A 15363-nucleotide genomic window follows, 5' to 3' on the forward strand; every position below is an offset into this window, starting at 1 on the left:
TTCGTCATAGCTCCAAACTTTGTCCCTGTAACTCCTTCCATGGGTATTTTATTCCCTAAACTAAGGAGCACTGAAGTGTCCACAGTTGGTCCTCCTTCTTGATTTTCTTGTGTTTTGCAAATTGTATCTTGGGTATTCTAGGTTTCTGGTCTAATATCTGTTTATCAGTGAGTGCATATTTAATGATTTCTTTTGTGATTGGGTTGACTCAGGATGATATCCTCCAGATATATCCGTTTGCCCAAGAATTTCATAAATTCATTGTTTTTAATAGCTGAGTAGTACTCCATTGTGTAAATGTACCACATTTTCTATATCCATCCCTCTGTTGAGGGACATCTGGGTTCTTTCCAGCTTTTGGCTATTATGAATAGGGCTGCTATGAACATAGTGAAGTATGTATCCTTCTTACCATTGGAACATTTTCTGGGTATATGCTCAAGAGAGGTATTGCTTTCTGAGGAACCACCAGACTGATTTCCAGAGTGGTTGTATAAGCTTGCAATCCCACCAGCAATGGAGGAATGTCCTTCTTTCTCCACATCCTTGCCAGCATCTATCATCATCTGAGTTTTTGACCTTAGCCATTCTGACTGGTGTGAGGTGGAAACTCTAGGTTGTTTTGATTTGCATTTCCCTGATGATTAAGGATGTTGAACATTTTTTCAGGTGCTTCTTAGCCATTTGGTATTCCTCAGTTGAGAATTCTTTGTTTAGCTCTGTAACCCATTTTTAATGGGGTTATTTGAATTTCTAGGGTCCAGCTTCTTGACCTCTTTGTACATATTGGATATTAGTCCACTATCAGATTTAGGATTGGTAAAGATCCTTTCCCAATCTGCTGATGGTCTTTTTATCTTATTGATAGTGTCTTTTGCCTTACAGAAGCTTTGCAATTTTATGAGGTCCCATTTGTCAATTCTTGATCTTACAGCACAAGCCATTGCTATTCTGTTTAGGAATTTTTTTCCTTGTACCCATATCTTCAAGGCTTTTCCCCAATTTCTCCTCTACTAATTTCAGTGTCTCTGGTTTTATGTGGAGGGCTTTGATCCACTTAGACTTGAGCTTTGTACAAGGAGTTAAGAATGAATCAATTTGCATTCTTCTACATGATAACCGCCAGTTGTGCCAGCACCATTTGTTGAAAAATGCTGTCCTTTTTCCACTGGATGGTATTAGCTCCATTGTCAAAGATCAAGTGACCATAGGTGTGTGGATTTATTTCTATGTCTTCAATTCTATTCCATTGATCTACCTGTCTGTCACTGTACCAGTACCATGCAGTTTTTATGACAATTGCTCTGTAGTACAGCTTAATGTCAGGCATGGTGATTCCACCAGAGGTTCCATTATTGTTGAGAATAGTTTTTGCTGTCCTCAATTTTTTATTATTCCAGATGAATTTGCAAATTGCCCTTTCTAACTTAGTGAAGAATTGAGTTGGAATTTTTTGATGGGGATTGCATTGAATCAGTAGATTGCTTTTGGCAGGATAGCCATTTTGTCTATATTAATCCTGCCAATCCATGAGCATGGGAGATCTTCCCATCGACTGAGATCTTCAATTTCTTTCTTCAGAGACTTGAAGTTCTTGTCATACAAATCTTTCACTTCCTTAGTTAGAGTCACACCAAGGTATCTTATATTTTTTTGTGACTATTGTGAAGGGTGTAGTATACCTAATTTTTTTCTCAGCCGGTTTATCCTTTGTGTAGAGAAAGGCCACTGATTTGTTTGAGTTAATTTTATATCCAGCCACTGCACTGAAGCTGTTTATCAGGTTTAGGAGTTCTCTGGTGGAATTTTTAGGTTACTTATATATACTACCATAGCATCTGAAAATAGTGATATTTTCCCTTCATCCTTTTTAATTTGTATCCCCTTGATCTCCTTTTGTTGTCGAATTGCTTTGGCTAGAACTTCAAGTACAGCTGAGTCCCGGAACCAAGTTGGCGCCCGCTGCTCCTGAGGCAGAGGGCTTCCAAGCCAGGCGGACACCTGTCCTCTGGCTAGAAGGGTGGCCGGATGTCTGCGGCCGGAAAAGGGTGCTGCCTCAGCGGCTCTGTGGCTCCTGCCTGTCCCAGAAGCTGTCCGCTTCTGTGGTTCACACTCTCACCTGTGCAGACTAAGTTCCTAAGTTCGGTGGAGTCCCAGAACCAAGATGGCACCCGCTACTCCTGAGGCAGAGGGCTTCTGAGCTACTACTTTACTAAAAAGGGCTAGAAGTCTAAATATGCCAAAGTTGAAATGAGTACTGAAGCAAAGCAGAAGAGAGGGATACAGTCAATGTGAAACATAGGGAAGAGAAACAGATAAAGAGGCCTAAGTCTGTCCTAGAGTACTCACATATTTTAGTTTTCAATAGAGGATAAGTTGTAGCAGGAGAAACAATCAAGCTATTTCAGTCTAGGTGTGATCTAGTTGCTCATTCAGTACTGGAACTCCATGTTGGTTCAAAGTTTTCACTGCTCCTAAAGCCAGAAGAGACAAACCAGGTGCTGTGGGATGATTGCTCCTGCTTGTGTGTGCAGCTCATATTATTCCCACTTCAGGTTTAGGGCAATGATTGGGAATGGAGCTCTGACCAGCATGTGGAAAGAGTGAAAGAAAATGCCTCAATTCCTCTTAATTTGCACCTCAATTTTTTAAAAGGCCTGAGATAGGTTGGGTACTGTGGGCTTTCAGGTCTCCTGCTCTGGTGACTCAGTGAAAGGCTCTTGCAAAGTCAGTTGCCAACCCAGATGAATTGACAGGTGCCCCACTGAGCATGAAACATTCATTCTATAGCCCCGAGTGAAAGTCCTCTCTTTCTCCTCCCCGTTGATTGGATTTTACAGAAGATACAGTCCTTCCCATCTGACTTCTCAACTTCATCACCCCTTGTGTATCTCTCCTCTCATTATTTCTGGACTTTATTCCCACATCCTGTTTTGAAAAGGTCAGTCTTGGACATCTGCTATTTTGAATGTTGGTTGCCCTGTAATATAACTGCGTCAGAATCAGTCAGCTTTAGTCACGTCCCAGCCCCTGGCCTCTCTTAATACATGCACTTAGTCACATACTAGGCTGTCTGGATAGTTTTGATTTTATTAGCCTTTCTTTTGGTTGTGTTTTTGAGGCTATATGGTTACACACATGGACCACGGTGCATGTGTGGGGATCAGAGAACAACTTTTGGGAGAAAGGTCAACTCTATATAAACTATGTGTTCTCAGAATGGGACTCAGGTCATCTGTATTGTAAAGAGCAAATGTCTTTACCATAGCCCTATATTTTTCACTAGAGATAAACCTTAACTTTGAAAGAAGGACCACAAAAAGGCAGACAAGCAGGGGTCAGTTTTTGGAATGAGAGACACATCATCTGATGTTTCTCTGAAGCCCTAAGACATCTGTGTATGGAAAACAGAACATCATATTTTACTCCCTATTTGATTGCTCGTTTGTTTATGGGCACTCTTTGAACAATTAATATGTGCATGCAAAGTTAAGCAGGTGTCTGAACCAAAGTAAAGGACAGATCTGAAATGTAGGTGGGAGTGCCAGACTTTTAGTTTCCTGGTGGGACCTCAGTGGAAGCTGATGATTTTAATAAAAGAAGTTTCTAGGTGCCTGTTCTGGGATAGCTAGACAGAGATGTCAAACTTCTCATCCCACTTGAGACACTCCAGATATCTGCAAGTTCAAGTAAAGTGTCAATGCTTTTCGCAAAGCTTGTATGGCTCTACAAAGGAGCATGAGCAACTGTTACCACCCACACTGCAGCAGAGGTCTTATCTATATAGATTCAAGTGTAAAGATATTAATGTATGAAATCCAAACTTCACAATGTTTTAATCTCCATGGGTAACACTAATCTATTAAGAGGGCCTCAAGTTCCTTTGCCTTCTGGGCCCTGCCTATCTGTAACTGCCTCGGATTTACCTCTGTGGGTCCGAGTCTAATAAACAATGCCAGGAGATGCCAATGTGAAGAAAAGGCTGTCTTCTTCCAGCAAGTAAAAATCCAGTTGAAATAAATTCCTAAGGAAAGTCTCTGGAGAAAAACGAAAGCAGAAAAAGTTCTTACTGAGAAAAATTATACATACTTCACCTAGGACTGTTTTAAGAGGGGTACATTTTTTAGTTCAGGTCCAAGGTCATGCATTGTTCATAACTGGATGTGGCAGCTAGAAATGCCACAGGGCAGAAAACATAGTGTTACAATGAGCAAAGACTACCCCAGATTACCTTTAAAAAGTGATTCAGAGAGACTAGTTTGTTTTTTTCTGCTTCCTTAAATTTCTCTGGTGGAATTTATCACAAACTAGGAAATCTTTGAAAGGAACACTAGACTCACATGGCTCTTGCAGAGAACCAAGTTTAGTTCTCATCACACATAAAACTTTGCAAGGATACTAACAGTCATTTAACAGGCATCAGCTTCCTCAGCTCCATAGTTGTAGCTCCATAGTTGTACCTACAAGTACCTGCCTAGTGGGAAACATAACCAGCAATACCCAAGTGACCTTGGTATCCATCTGAGAACCTGGGTGAGCAAGGAGGAATGGAAGAAAAACATATTTTCTGATGAAAATGTCTCTGAAGGTAAATTTTTCTAAGCACTATTAAAATTGCCAATCATTATTAAGCTGTTTTTACAATTTTCATTATGCAGTATTAACTGTTGACACTGATTCCATAGCTCTGTCAACATTTCCTATCCCTCCTGTCACTGTGGTGGTTGGAAATCCAGCATTGGTGGAAGTTAAGACACAAGGTGTTTTTGACCTCAATGAAAATTATTATCTAAATATTCATGTATCTGGAAGATTTTTTCAAAAAGTAAGCATGTCCTATTATTATCATTATTATTATTACAAAGAAGTTTATTAAATATAGAAAATGTTGACTTAGAGCTATGAAAGAGAAACTGAATACTTTCATCCAGGATAAGTAAGCACATTTAATATGTGCAGTATTTTATAAGGCAGGGTGGAGGTTACGATAAAAGTTAGAAATATCAAATCTGGTCAGAATTGGTATATACATTTAATTCCAGAACTCTGGGGGCAGGAACAGACAGATATATGGGAATCTGAGGCCAGCCTGGTCTACATACTGAGATCCAGGCCATACAGGGCTACATAGTAAGAGAATCTTAAAAGAATAAAAAATAAAATACTTTCTGCTTTTACATTTTTAAACCTCTTTTTCTAAGTTAACTTTTTGTGTTCTCTAAATTGTTAATCACAATTTCTCTCTATTTTCTACCTTTTTTCTTTTCCCCATCCTCTGCCCCTTATTGTTTTATATTTTAGCTTATTATTTTGAACTTTAAATCTCACTCTACATTATTTTTGGCCACTTTATTTTATATGATTATTGATAGTATAATACCTGGCCTTAATTAATATATTTTATTATATTTCTATATCTGATTTAGCTTGATGTTGCTACTAATATGACAGTTTGTTTCTTTAATGCTAAGGCTCTAATGGTCAGCTTTCACTACCAACTTGATATAATTTACAATCACCTGAGAAAAGGGTCTCAGTGAACTTTGTCTAGACTAAGTCGACCTGTGAGCATGCCTAAGAAAAATTCTTTTAGTTAGATTAGCAGAGGTGACAATACCTGCCCTGGATAGAGCAGCAGCATTTCATGGGCTGAATAAAAATGTATGATGTGAGCTCTAAGCTTTGGGCGTTCACTCATTACTTTTGGTTTTTTATGCCTTTGCCTTCATGTATATACATGTGTGTGAGTGCCTGATACTCTCTAAGACCAGAAGAGGAGGTTGGATGCTCTGTAACTAGGGTTACAGGTGTTTGGGAGTTACCATGTGGGTTCTGGGGAAAGAATCAAGGTCCTGCTAAAGAGCAGTGAGCTCTCTTAACCATGGAGCCACTCTCTGGTCCTTGCTGTCTACCCTTGCTTATACATGTCATGGACTATCTGCATTTAGGTTCCTGCCATATTTACCTCCCTGTGATGACAGAGTAGAACTGTTAACTGAGAGCCAAGTAAGCACTTTCACTTTTAAGATGATTTTGCAAAAGGTTTTGTTTGTTTGTTTGTTTGTTTGTTTGTTTGTTTTTAACACCCCAAGAACAGGAACTAAAGCAGAGGTTTAATGCTATTCACCAAGAAGAATCCCAAATAAAATCAGACAACATATCCACACCAGTAGATGCACAATCACATCTCAAAAACACAACATGAAAAGACAAAGCAGCATGATAGTTCTAAAAGATCCCAACTCCTGAGTAAGTAAATTCAAAGTAAAAGATCCCAACTCCTGAGTAAACAAATTCAAAGATACCAAAATAGTTAAAGGCCCAGACAGAGACTTCAAAGGAAATGGTTAAAAGTGACTAGAAATCTGAAGGAGGGCTCAAGTAAGCAAATGAATAACACAAAAAAGTCAGTTCTGGTGCTCAAAAAGACAGTTGGCATCATGGACAAGAATTTTAGCAAGAAAAATGAGATTTTGAAAATAAAAAACTACTAGAAATATTGGAGATGAATATTTTAAATATCTAAAAACACAGCTTAAAGCATTACCAGTATCCTTGACCAAGCAGAGAAAGACATGTGAGATTGAAGATCAGGTCCAGTCCAGGAAATAATACAATCACATATCAATAAAGGAAATATAACCAGTCACATATGCCCATCATTTTCAAGGATTCTGTGACTTGACAACTTGATCATGAAACCAAGTTCAAGAATCCACAGGATAGGAAAAGGTATGGAGGTGCCAGGGCCAAGAAGTGGGAGTTGGTGGGTAGGGGAATGGGCTAGCATTTGAAATGTAAATGAAGAAAATATCTCATTAAAAAATAAATTAAAAAAGAAAATTTCAAAAAAAATTACAGAAGAAAATTTCTCCCAAATAGAGGATGATTAGGAACATCCAAATTTAATAGAGATAGGACTTGAAAATAAGTGTCTAGGTCACAATATTATGAAATATTAATGTTGGAATACAAAGAAGCAATATTTAACACTCCAAGAGAAACACTATGGCTCACTTGGTGAAGTGCTTATCAGGCATGCATGAAGCCCAGGGTTATATCCAAGCACCACATATACCATGTATGTTAATGTACACTTATAGTCCTAGTACTTGGAAGGTCAAGGAAGGAGAAAAGAACCAATTCATGCAAGTTGTCCTCTGAGCTACACAACACACACACACACACACACACACAAGTGTAAGAAAGAGTACGAAAAATAAACCAAACAAATAAAAGATGACTCCTTTCATCAAGAATTTTGAATATCTGATTTGATATTTTGTGTTTTTCTTCTTGTCATTTATTCTTTTCCTTTGGCTAGCTTGCTATATGGTTAATAAACCCATCTATTCATAACGAAAAATACAACTATCATAGGTCATTCTCTGGATCTTTAAAAACAACGTACTTTGGATGTTTCCAGGCTTCTAAACTTCATTTTTGGATCTTTACAGGGTTCCACTTCAATAGCACTGGTTCTTTGGGCGGGATCAAGTTCATGCTTTGCTATTACACTGCTGCCAACCATAAAGAGCAGCTGCAGTTACCTCAGGACTATGCACCACACTCCTGGCAGGCACATACCACGTGAAGACTGGATTAGCGGAGTTCACAAGGACAGTCGGGGTTTCAATATGATCAAAACTCTGCCGGTAAGAAACCTAGCTACAGCACCTTTAAGAGAACAAGTGGTGTGTGTGTCCTGGGTGAGGCTTTGGCCATTCTGTTAGCATTTTTGGTCTGAGAGCTCTAGCATTTCCATTATTTTTCAAACCTTGGGTCATTTTGAGAACATGATGGTGAGGATTCTTTTCTAAGCTGTGAAAACTTTCTGAAATAATTGTTTTTCTCACTAACTTTTCTCATTACTAGTAATCAATTATTAATAGGATGATGGTATGATTCTGGGTGTCTATAATGCATGCAGTTGTTTTGGCTTACAACGACTAGTCTCATGCTAATGGGTCTGATTGATTCTACTTCTCTTTGGGTTTGGGTGTTTTGTTTTGTTTGTTTGTTCCTCAGAAAAAAGTCTCAAAATGTTGAACTTGAAGTTTCAATTCTCCTGTGAACAGTCCCATTTCAATATAATAATTTTTGCTTTTGTTTTCATAGTATCTGTGAGTCTTTTCCTTTTGTCTTTGTGTATATAGAGATGGCCAGCATAAACATGTGGAAATAAGTGTGTGTGTGCAGGTGTGCTTGGCTCATGTATAGGCCAGTAGTTAACAACACAATGTCTTCCTCAGCTGTTTCTCTGCCTTATTTCTGAGAAAAGGTCTCTCATTGAGCCTAGATGTCACCACTTTCCCTAGATTGTCCAACAATTCCCAGGATCAGCCTCTTTTGCCCCAGCATTGGGCTTATAGGTTAGTGATACCACAGTTGGTTTGTACTTGGTTACCAAGATCCAAATGTGGGGTGGTGCTCACATTGTGTGGCAGACATTACCAATAGAGCCATCTGCCCAGCCATTTATTTAGTTTTGGTGGGGTTTTTTTTTTTTTTTGTTTGTTTTTTAATGTGGAGAGGATGCCAGTGCTTCATGTCTAATGTTTTTTTGTCAGCCAAGGGGACCAGATAACTCAATGGGATTTGGTGCAGAAGAAAGATCCATGAAACTGGTACCATTGACTAACCCTGTGTACAAAGTACATCATTAATCTACTATGATCAAGTTGAGGGCATTCTGGTGAAGGGTTCTGTATATCTTCCTTTTCATCCCTCCCCAGATCTGGGATACTTATTCTATTGTTATATATTACTCATGTTATATTTAAAAAATAAATTTAAGAATCCATTTTAAAATTACGCATAGTTGCAGCCTAGAAAAATTAACATGGTGCCTTATAATGTCAATTCAGAAGCTTTATTTGGTACATTTAGTGAAACTGGTAATTGCAAATTCTACTTGGCCTGTGTAGGTGAACAATATAGACTGTTACTTTGTTGACCCTATGAAATTCTGTGGTCTACCTACATGACTTAGTACTCGGTTGCATTCTTTTCCTTTCCCCCCCATGCTCATTATGCCTTAATTCTGAGGTTAATATGAAGATAGAATATAATACCTTTAAAAATTGCAAATTTACATAGGAAATGATTTTCTAAAGTTGATGGCCGAATGTTAAAATGTTATTTTCATATCAATTATAATCTTGTCACAATCCACTTAATGAAGTTTGATTACATTTCAGTGAAAATTATATTCCAGAATAGGTTTTTTTTTTTCTTCCTGGGATGGGGGTAAATAACTTTACTACAATTAGTTCATATGGTGCAGACTTTCCTGCAAGTGTGCCATCAGTGTGATAATTTAAACATACTCAAAGGTAAATGCACAAGATTGCTGCTGCTTAGATCACTGCAGCTTCTAGGACCCAGTTTCTTTTACTGATTTAAAGACAAAATGGAAAATATAATACAAAACGTTGTGCCTGAAAAGCAAACTAAAAATGAGCTGCTGTACTACACTTAGTTCTGTGATAGAAAACAAATAATCAAAACTTGAAACTGATCTTCCTGCGTCACTGAGACTCTTCACTAAAAGTGCTTAGACACGCTCTGCATTCACGGAATGAAACCTATTTTAAGTACTAAAAGTCATTTTCACTTCCTTACAAAATCCAAATTACATCATCACAGAGTCAGGTCTCTGAAATTACAGAAACTGCGTGGGAGAGAAAGTGACGTGGTGAAATATTTATAGTACCTGCAGCTGAAAGTGAAGTATTTGTCCAGAACGGTTGTATGGAAAAGACAAAACACTTATGAGGTGATGAATAATAACACATAGCCCTCTTCCTTTGCTTAATCCCTTGCAGATAAACTACAGACCTCCATCCCATATGGGAATTTCTATTCCACTCACAGATAATTTTTATCATGCAGACCCTAGCAAACCCATACCGAGAAATCAATTTCGCAAGTCAAAGGTAAATAATTTGTCTATAACTAACTTCTGCAGTGTTTGGTTCATATTTTAAAAATCCCTGTCCTCATTTAGATAGGTTAGCTGATATGGTACTTGCCATCAAGCCTGAATCTCAGACTGACCCCAAGGAAGTAGTAGAAGGAAAGAACTTCTCTGGACTCTATCCACACACCATAACAAACTCACCACACACACACACACACACACACACACACACACACACACACACACACGCAAATTCACCATACACATGTATACTCATGTGCACACACACAAACACTCCATATATACTTAATACATGCATACATACTTACTTACAGTTTTTAAAGAGTATTTATACTGTAGATGGACACAGTTGAGGACTCAGTGAGATACTTCAGCTATTTTTCATATTTCTCAAGGACTTCTGCTGTTCCCTTTTCAGCCACTGCATTTCACCTTCACCTATGCTCAGATACTACTTTCCAGGCAAGAAGTCTCAATGGACTCTCTCCTTGACTTCTCAGCTCCCAAATAAGTCTCAAAGGAGACAAATAGACAAAGAGCACTGTGCTTTCAAAGGAGAGAAGAACTTCCAACTTTATCTTGACTTCAACAATTCCTTGTGCTAGCATAGGCACATTTAAACTCCTACTATGTCATGCTTAGAAGATAGGCTATCTCCTTGGAACCGGACAGCCACCTATCTGGAGGTTAGAAGAGCATGATGGATCAGAGGGAAATGTTAGAGTTCAGAGAAAAAGGTACTTGGTGGTGAACCTCTGGTGTCTGATGTGTAAACAAACATAGACATACTACATCAAATTGGCATTTCTTTTGCTGAGAACTATTTTGTGTCTTCCCATTACTTTCAAAGCAAAAGTGTGGCATTTACATCATACCTGATTCTTTTCAGTGAGAGGCAGAAAGACAAAGCCTGAGTAGTCTCCCCTTAGGGATCTCCAGTAACTAAAACTGGAATCTTGACTATGCCACAGAAGAGCATTCCAGGATGAGGCAGACCCAGGGAGCGCTCAGTTTGGACAGTAAAGACAAAGAAGCCATGGGATATACCTTACACTTAACCATCGTTAAGCACTGTTGTTCAGAGGCAGGGACCTTAAGTGTCATATTATTTCTGAAATGTATGAAACTACATTGTTAAAAGATGTGATTTACAACTATGTCAAAGATGAAGTCAAATTTAGCCTTACTCAAAGTTTTATAAGGAGGCTTTTTAAAAAGCTTGTTGTACTTGTTGATTTATCTACCTTATGTATTTCCTTTGGACTGATGTGCTGGGAACAACATTCCAGCATACTAGAGACAAAGGCAGATAATTCTCTATAAGATGTAAAGCCAAGCTATTGGATGGATCACAGGGCCCCCAATGGAGGAGCTAGAGAAAGTACCCAAGGAGCTAAAGGGATCTGCAACCCTATAGGTGGAACAACATTATGAACTAACCAGTACCCCGGAGCTCTTGACTCTAGCTGCATATGTATCAAAAGATGGCCTAGTCGGCCATCACTGGAAAGAGAGGCCCATTGGACTTGCAAACTTTATATGCCCCAGTACAGGGGAACGCCAGGGCCAAAAAGTGGGAGTGGGTGGGTAGGGGATTGGGGGGGAGGGTATGGGGGACTTTTGGGATAACATTGGAAATGTAAATGAGGAAAATACCTAATAATAATAATAAAAAAAGATATAAAGCCAAGGCCTTGACCAGTCTGGCCAATCAAAGGAGAATTTCCTTTTGTAAATGAGAAGTTAGGTGGTTTGTGCAGTTCATTGGTCAAGTTTCAGGGTGAGAATAGTGCTAATATAGTTAAACTCAAACATCACACGACTTCTGGTCCTGAGCAAACAAAGCCCACTATTCCTATATTCTGCAGTGACAGACCATGCAGAAAAAGGATTATTGTCTCTGCTCTAAATCCAAGTTGTAGTTTGATTTTGTCAGATGTGTTGAAGTTCTAGACACTAAGCCAAACAGAAATACATATCAGGTTCTGGAACAAGAGACTTCCCCTTCTCCTTGCCCTGTGTTTTCATCATGCTTCAACATGACACCCCCCCCCCAGCTCACTCTAGCCTAGGCATGTTGGCCTCTTTTTTGTTTCTCTGATATGTTCCCAAGTCAGACCTTTGCAGCTGCAAGAACACCCCTTCATCTTCTGTCACATGTCACACCCCACTGTGACCTTTGTCAGTGTTTTGCTTTAATGCCCAGCTCAGAGTGAGACCTTCCCTGACCAATCCCTGTACAACGATAGCCCTATCTCTACCATCCCTGACTCCCTATTCCTTCCTATATTCTACAAACTATGCGTTACTGCTCTAACACTTCACTTACTAGTTTTATGTTTGTGTCCTTCGGTCTCCACAAGAAAGTAAGCTCATAAAGCAAAACTGATTTCTTTCTGGTTTGCTTTGTTTTTCCTGATACTAAAGGTCAAACCAAGGCCCAGGACATTCTAGTCAAAGTTTGTATTTGTTTTGACCTGTTCCTACAATATCCCACGTATTCCAGCCAGCATCTGACAGAGGACTGTTCAGAAATTGTTGAATGAGTATATTATGATGGCCCATACATATGTAATCTCAGCAGCTGAGAATCCCAAGGCAGGAGCATCAGGAGTTTGAGGACAGCTTGTGTAACACAGTATGCCTGAGGCCTCAGATAGACACAGTAGAGAGAGAGAGAGAGAGAGAGAGAGAGAGAGAGAGAGAGAGAGAGAGGAGAAAGAGAGAGGAGAGAGTTTATAAGCTAATAATACATATTTTATGAATGTTCTTATACACACAAACTATTCCTAGATTACCACACTTCTTGCTGAATTAATCTAGGATTTAAGGGCAAGAAGTTCTGCTCTAAACAGTGAGTCACTAAGACACTGAGTTCGCCAACTACATTTTCGGTTTTTCGAGACAGGGTTTCTCTGTATAGCCCTGGCTGTCCTGGAACTCACTTTGTAGACCAGGCTGGCCTTGAACTCAGAAATCTGTCTGCCTCTGCCTCTGCCTCCTGAGTGCTGGGATTAAAGGTGTGTGCCACCACACCCGGATCCAACTACATTTTCTTTCAAAGATAAGAACCTGTCTTCTTACTATGCCAAGTTCCTCCATTGACATAAGACGTTTTTGCTTAGATATCCTTACTTTGCATTGATTCCTCCTGCTGCTTTATACCTTGGACCATCTGCCTCTAGACCATGCTCAGCCTCATGGGTTGGGGATGGGGTGGCAGAGAATCAATGGCTTAGATTCCAGGAGCAGGTGAGAACTCCACAGCAAGCTCATGAGAATGCTTCCAAAATCTCCTTTATTAGTTCTCCCGGAGCACCCGTTATACCTTCAACCTGTGTCCCATTGGACAACCTTGTGCACACAAGTCAGAGAAACTCACTGTGAAAGGAAAAGTCATAACAAGGAAATTGTGTCTTTTTTGCAATGTTTATGAATAAAATGTCCATGAATAACCTGAAAGAATTATGCAGAAATATCGTTTCATTACAATTTTCTTCATCTCATCTCCTGGATAAGCACTTTATGAAAATCTACACCCCCAATGACTCTTATTTTATCATTAATGAATTTTCTTCTAAAATTCTTGAAACTTTATTATTCAGAGAATAAATGTTTCCTAAACACTCATTTTGGAAAAACTACAAATTATAAAAACAAGTCAACATCTGTCGCTTCTGCCTACAGGAAACTGGCAAATACAAGCAGTGTGCTAATGTTTCCAGTCGGGCCATGTGCAAGTGCTCAGAACATCAAAAGTTCTCACATGCTGTTGCTTTCTCAGATTGCAAAGAAAAGGTAAAGCAATTTATATGACCTCACGATGGAGCGGTTTCCTGTTCCTGTGAGGGGAAATGTGCCTTTTAGTTAGACATAACTGCTCACAACCTGCTATTACTCCAGTTCTTGAGCTCTGAGGCCCTCTTCTGGCTTCTACTGGCAGTGTATTGACTCAGCTTAGAGACAAAAATCCATATACATAAAACCAATGCTTTTTTAAAAAAGCACAATAAAATTTCACATGTGGAAATAACATCTACTATGACCTAGAACTAAATATGACCCCACTAAAAGGATCTGACTCTTGTACATGGAAGAGTTAGTTATCAAAACTTATCTCTAATGTAAAACAAAAATACCTACTCTGAACTCTTTGTTGCATGCAACACATATAAAGAAAGATACATGTATATTAACGCACACACAATTAACACTAGTAATAGTAATATTAATAAATTAATTTAACTTACTCTAATTCTTTTTGGTTTGTTGGATATTATTCCCTTTCCTGGTTTCCCCTCTGAAATCCTCCTATCCCAGCTCCCCTCACCCAGCTTCTATGAAAGTGCTCCCCCAAACCCATCCACTCCTACCTCACCACCCTGGCATTCCCCTATACTGAGAAATCCAGCCTTCACAGGACCATGGGCCTCTCCTCCCATTGATACGAGACAATTCCATCCTCTGCTACATATGTGTCTGGAACATGTGTCCTGTTTGGTTGGTGGTTTAGTGTCTGGGAGCTCTGGAGGGATCTGGTTGGTTGATATTGTTTTTCTCCCTATGTGGTTGCAAACCCCTTCAGTCCTTCAGTCCTTTCTCTACCTCCTCCATTGGGATTTCCAGGCTCAGTCCAATGGTTGGCCATGAGCATCTGCCTCTGTATTTGTCAGGCTCTGGCAGAGCCTCTCAGGAGACAGCTATGACAGGCTCCTGTCAGCAAGCACTTGTTGGCATCCACAATAGTGTCTGGGTTTGGTGTCTGTATATGGGATGAATCCCCAGGTGGGGCAGTCTCTGGATGGCCTTTCCTTCAGTCTCTGCTCTACACTTTGTCCCCATATTTCCTTTAGACAGGAGCCATTTTGAGTTAAAGGTTTGGAGATGAGTGAGTGGCCCCACCCACCAATTGGGAGCCTTGCCTAACCTCTGGATATGGTCTCTACATGTTCTCCCTCTCCTTGAGCATTTCAGTAAATCTCATCTCTGTTGGGTCCTGGGATCCTCTTGCTTTCCTGGCATCTGGGACTTGTTGGTGGCGACCCCCCAGTTCCCCATCCTCCATTGCTCAACACATCTGTTCAAATTCCTGACCCTCTGTATATCATCCCTGTCTTTCTCCTTCCATACCTGATCCTGCCCCATTTTCCCCCCTCCCCCTCCTTTCTTCCTCCCAAGTACCACTTCTACTAGTTTACCTGTTTTCTCCTGTATTTCTTTATGGGAGTTATTTATGTTCTTCTTAAGATCCTCTATCAGCATCATGAGATGTGGTTTTAAAACCAAGTCTTGCTTTTCTGGTGTGTTGGGGGTATCCTGGACTTGCTGTGGTGGGAGAACTAGGTTCTGATGATGCCAAGTAGCCTTGGTTTCTGTTGCTTAGGTTCTTGCACTTGCCTCTTGCCATCTGGTTATCTTTG

The 15363-nt window shown here is 39.7% G+C and overlaps 1 protein-coding gene across 1 annotated transcript in view; it reads left to right on the forward strand.

Moving 5' to 3' along the window:
- Positions 1-15363, forward strand: part of LOC110288505 (cation channel sperm-associated auxiliary subunit beta-like) — a 239931-nt gene that overhangs the window by 216335 nt on the left and 8233 nt on the right. The window contains exons 20-23 of the mRNA XM_085830619.1: positions 4686-4825; positions 7458-7655; positions 9828-9938; positions 13631-13741. Coding sequence (XP_085686745.1) covers positions 4686-4825; positions 7458-7655; positions 9828-9938; positions 13631-13741 — 560 coding nt within the window. The remainder of the gene's footprint in view (positions 1-4685; positions 4826-7457; positions 7656-9827; positions 9939-13630; positions 13742-15363) is intronic.

This window comes from Mus caroli, unplaced genomic scaffold (assembly GCF_978045245.1).
Source record: "Mus caroli unplaced genomic scaffold, Mus_caroli_1 scaffold_14, whole genome shotgun sequence".
Classification (NCBI taxonomy): Eukaryota; Metazoa; Chordata; class Mammalia; order Rodentia; family Muridae; genus Mus; species Mus caroli.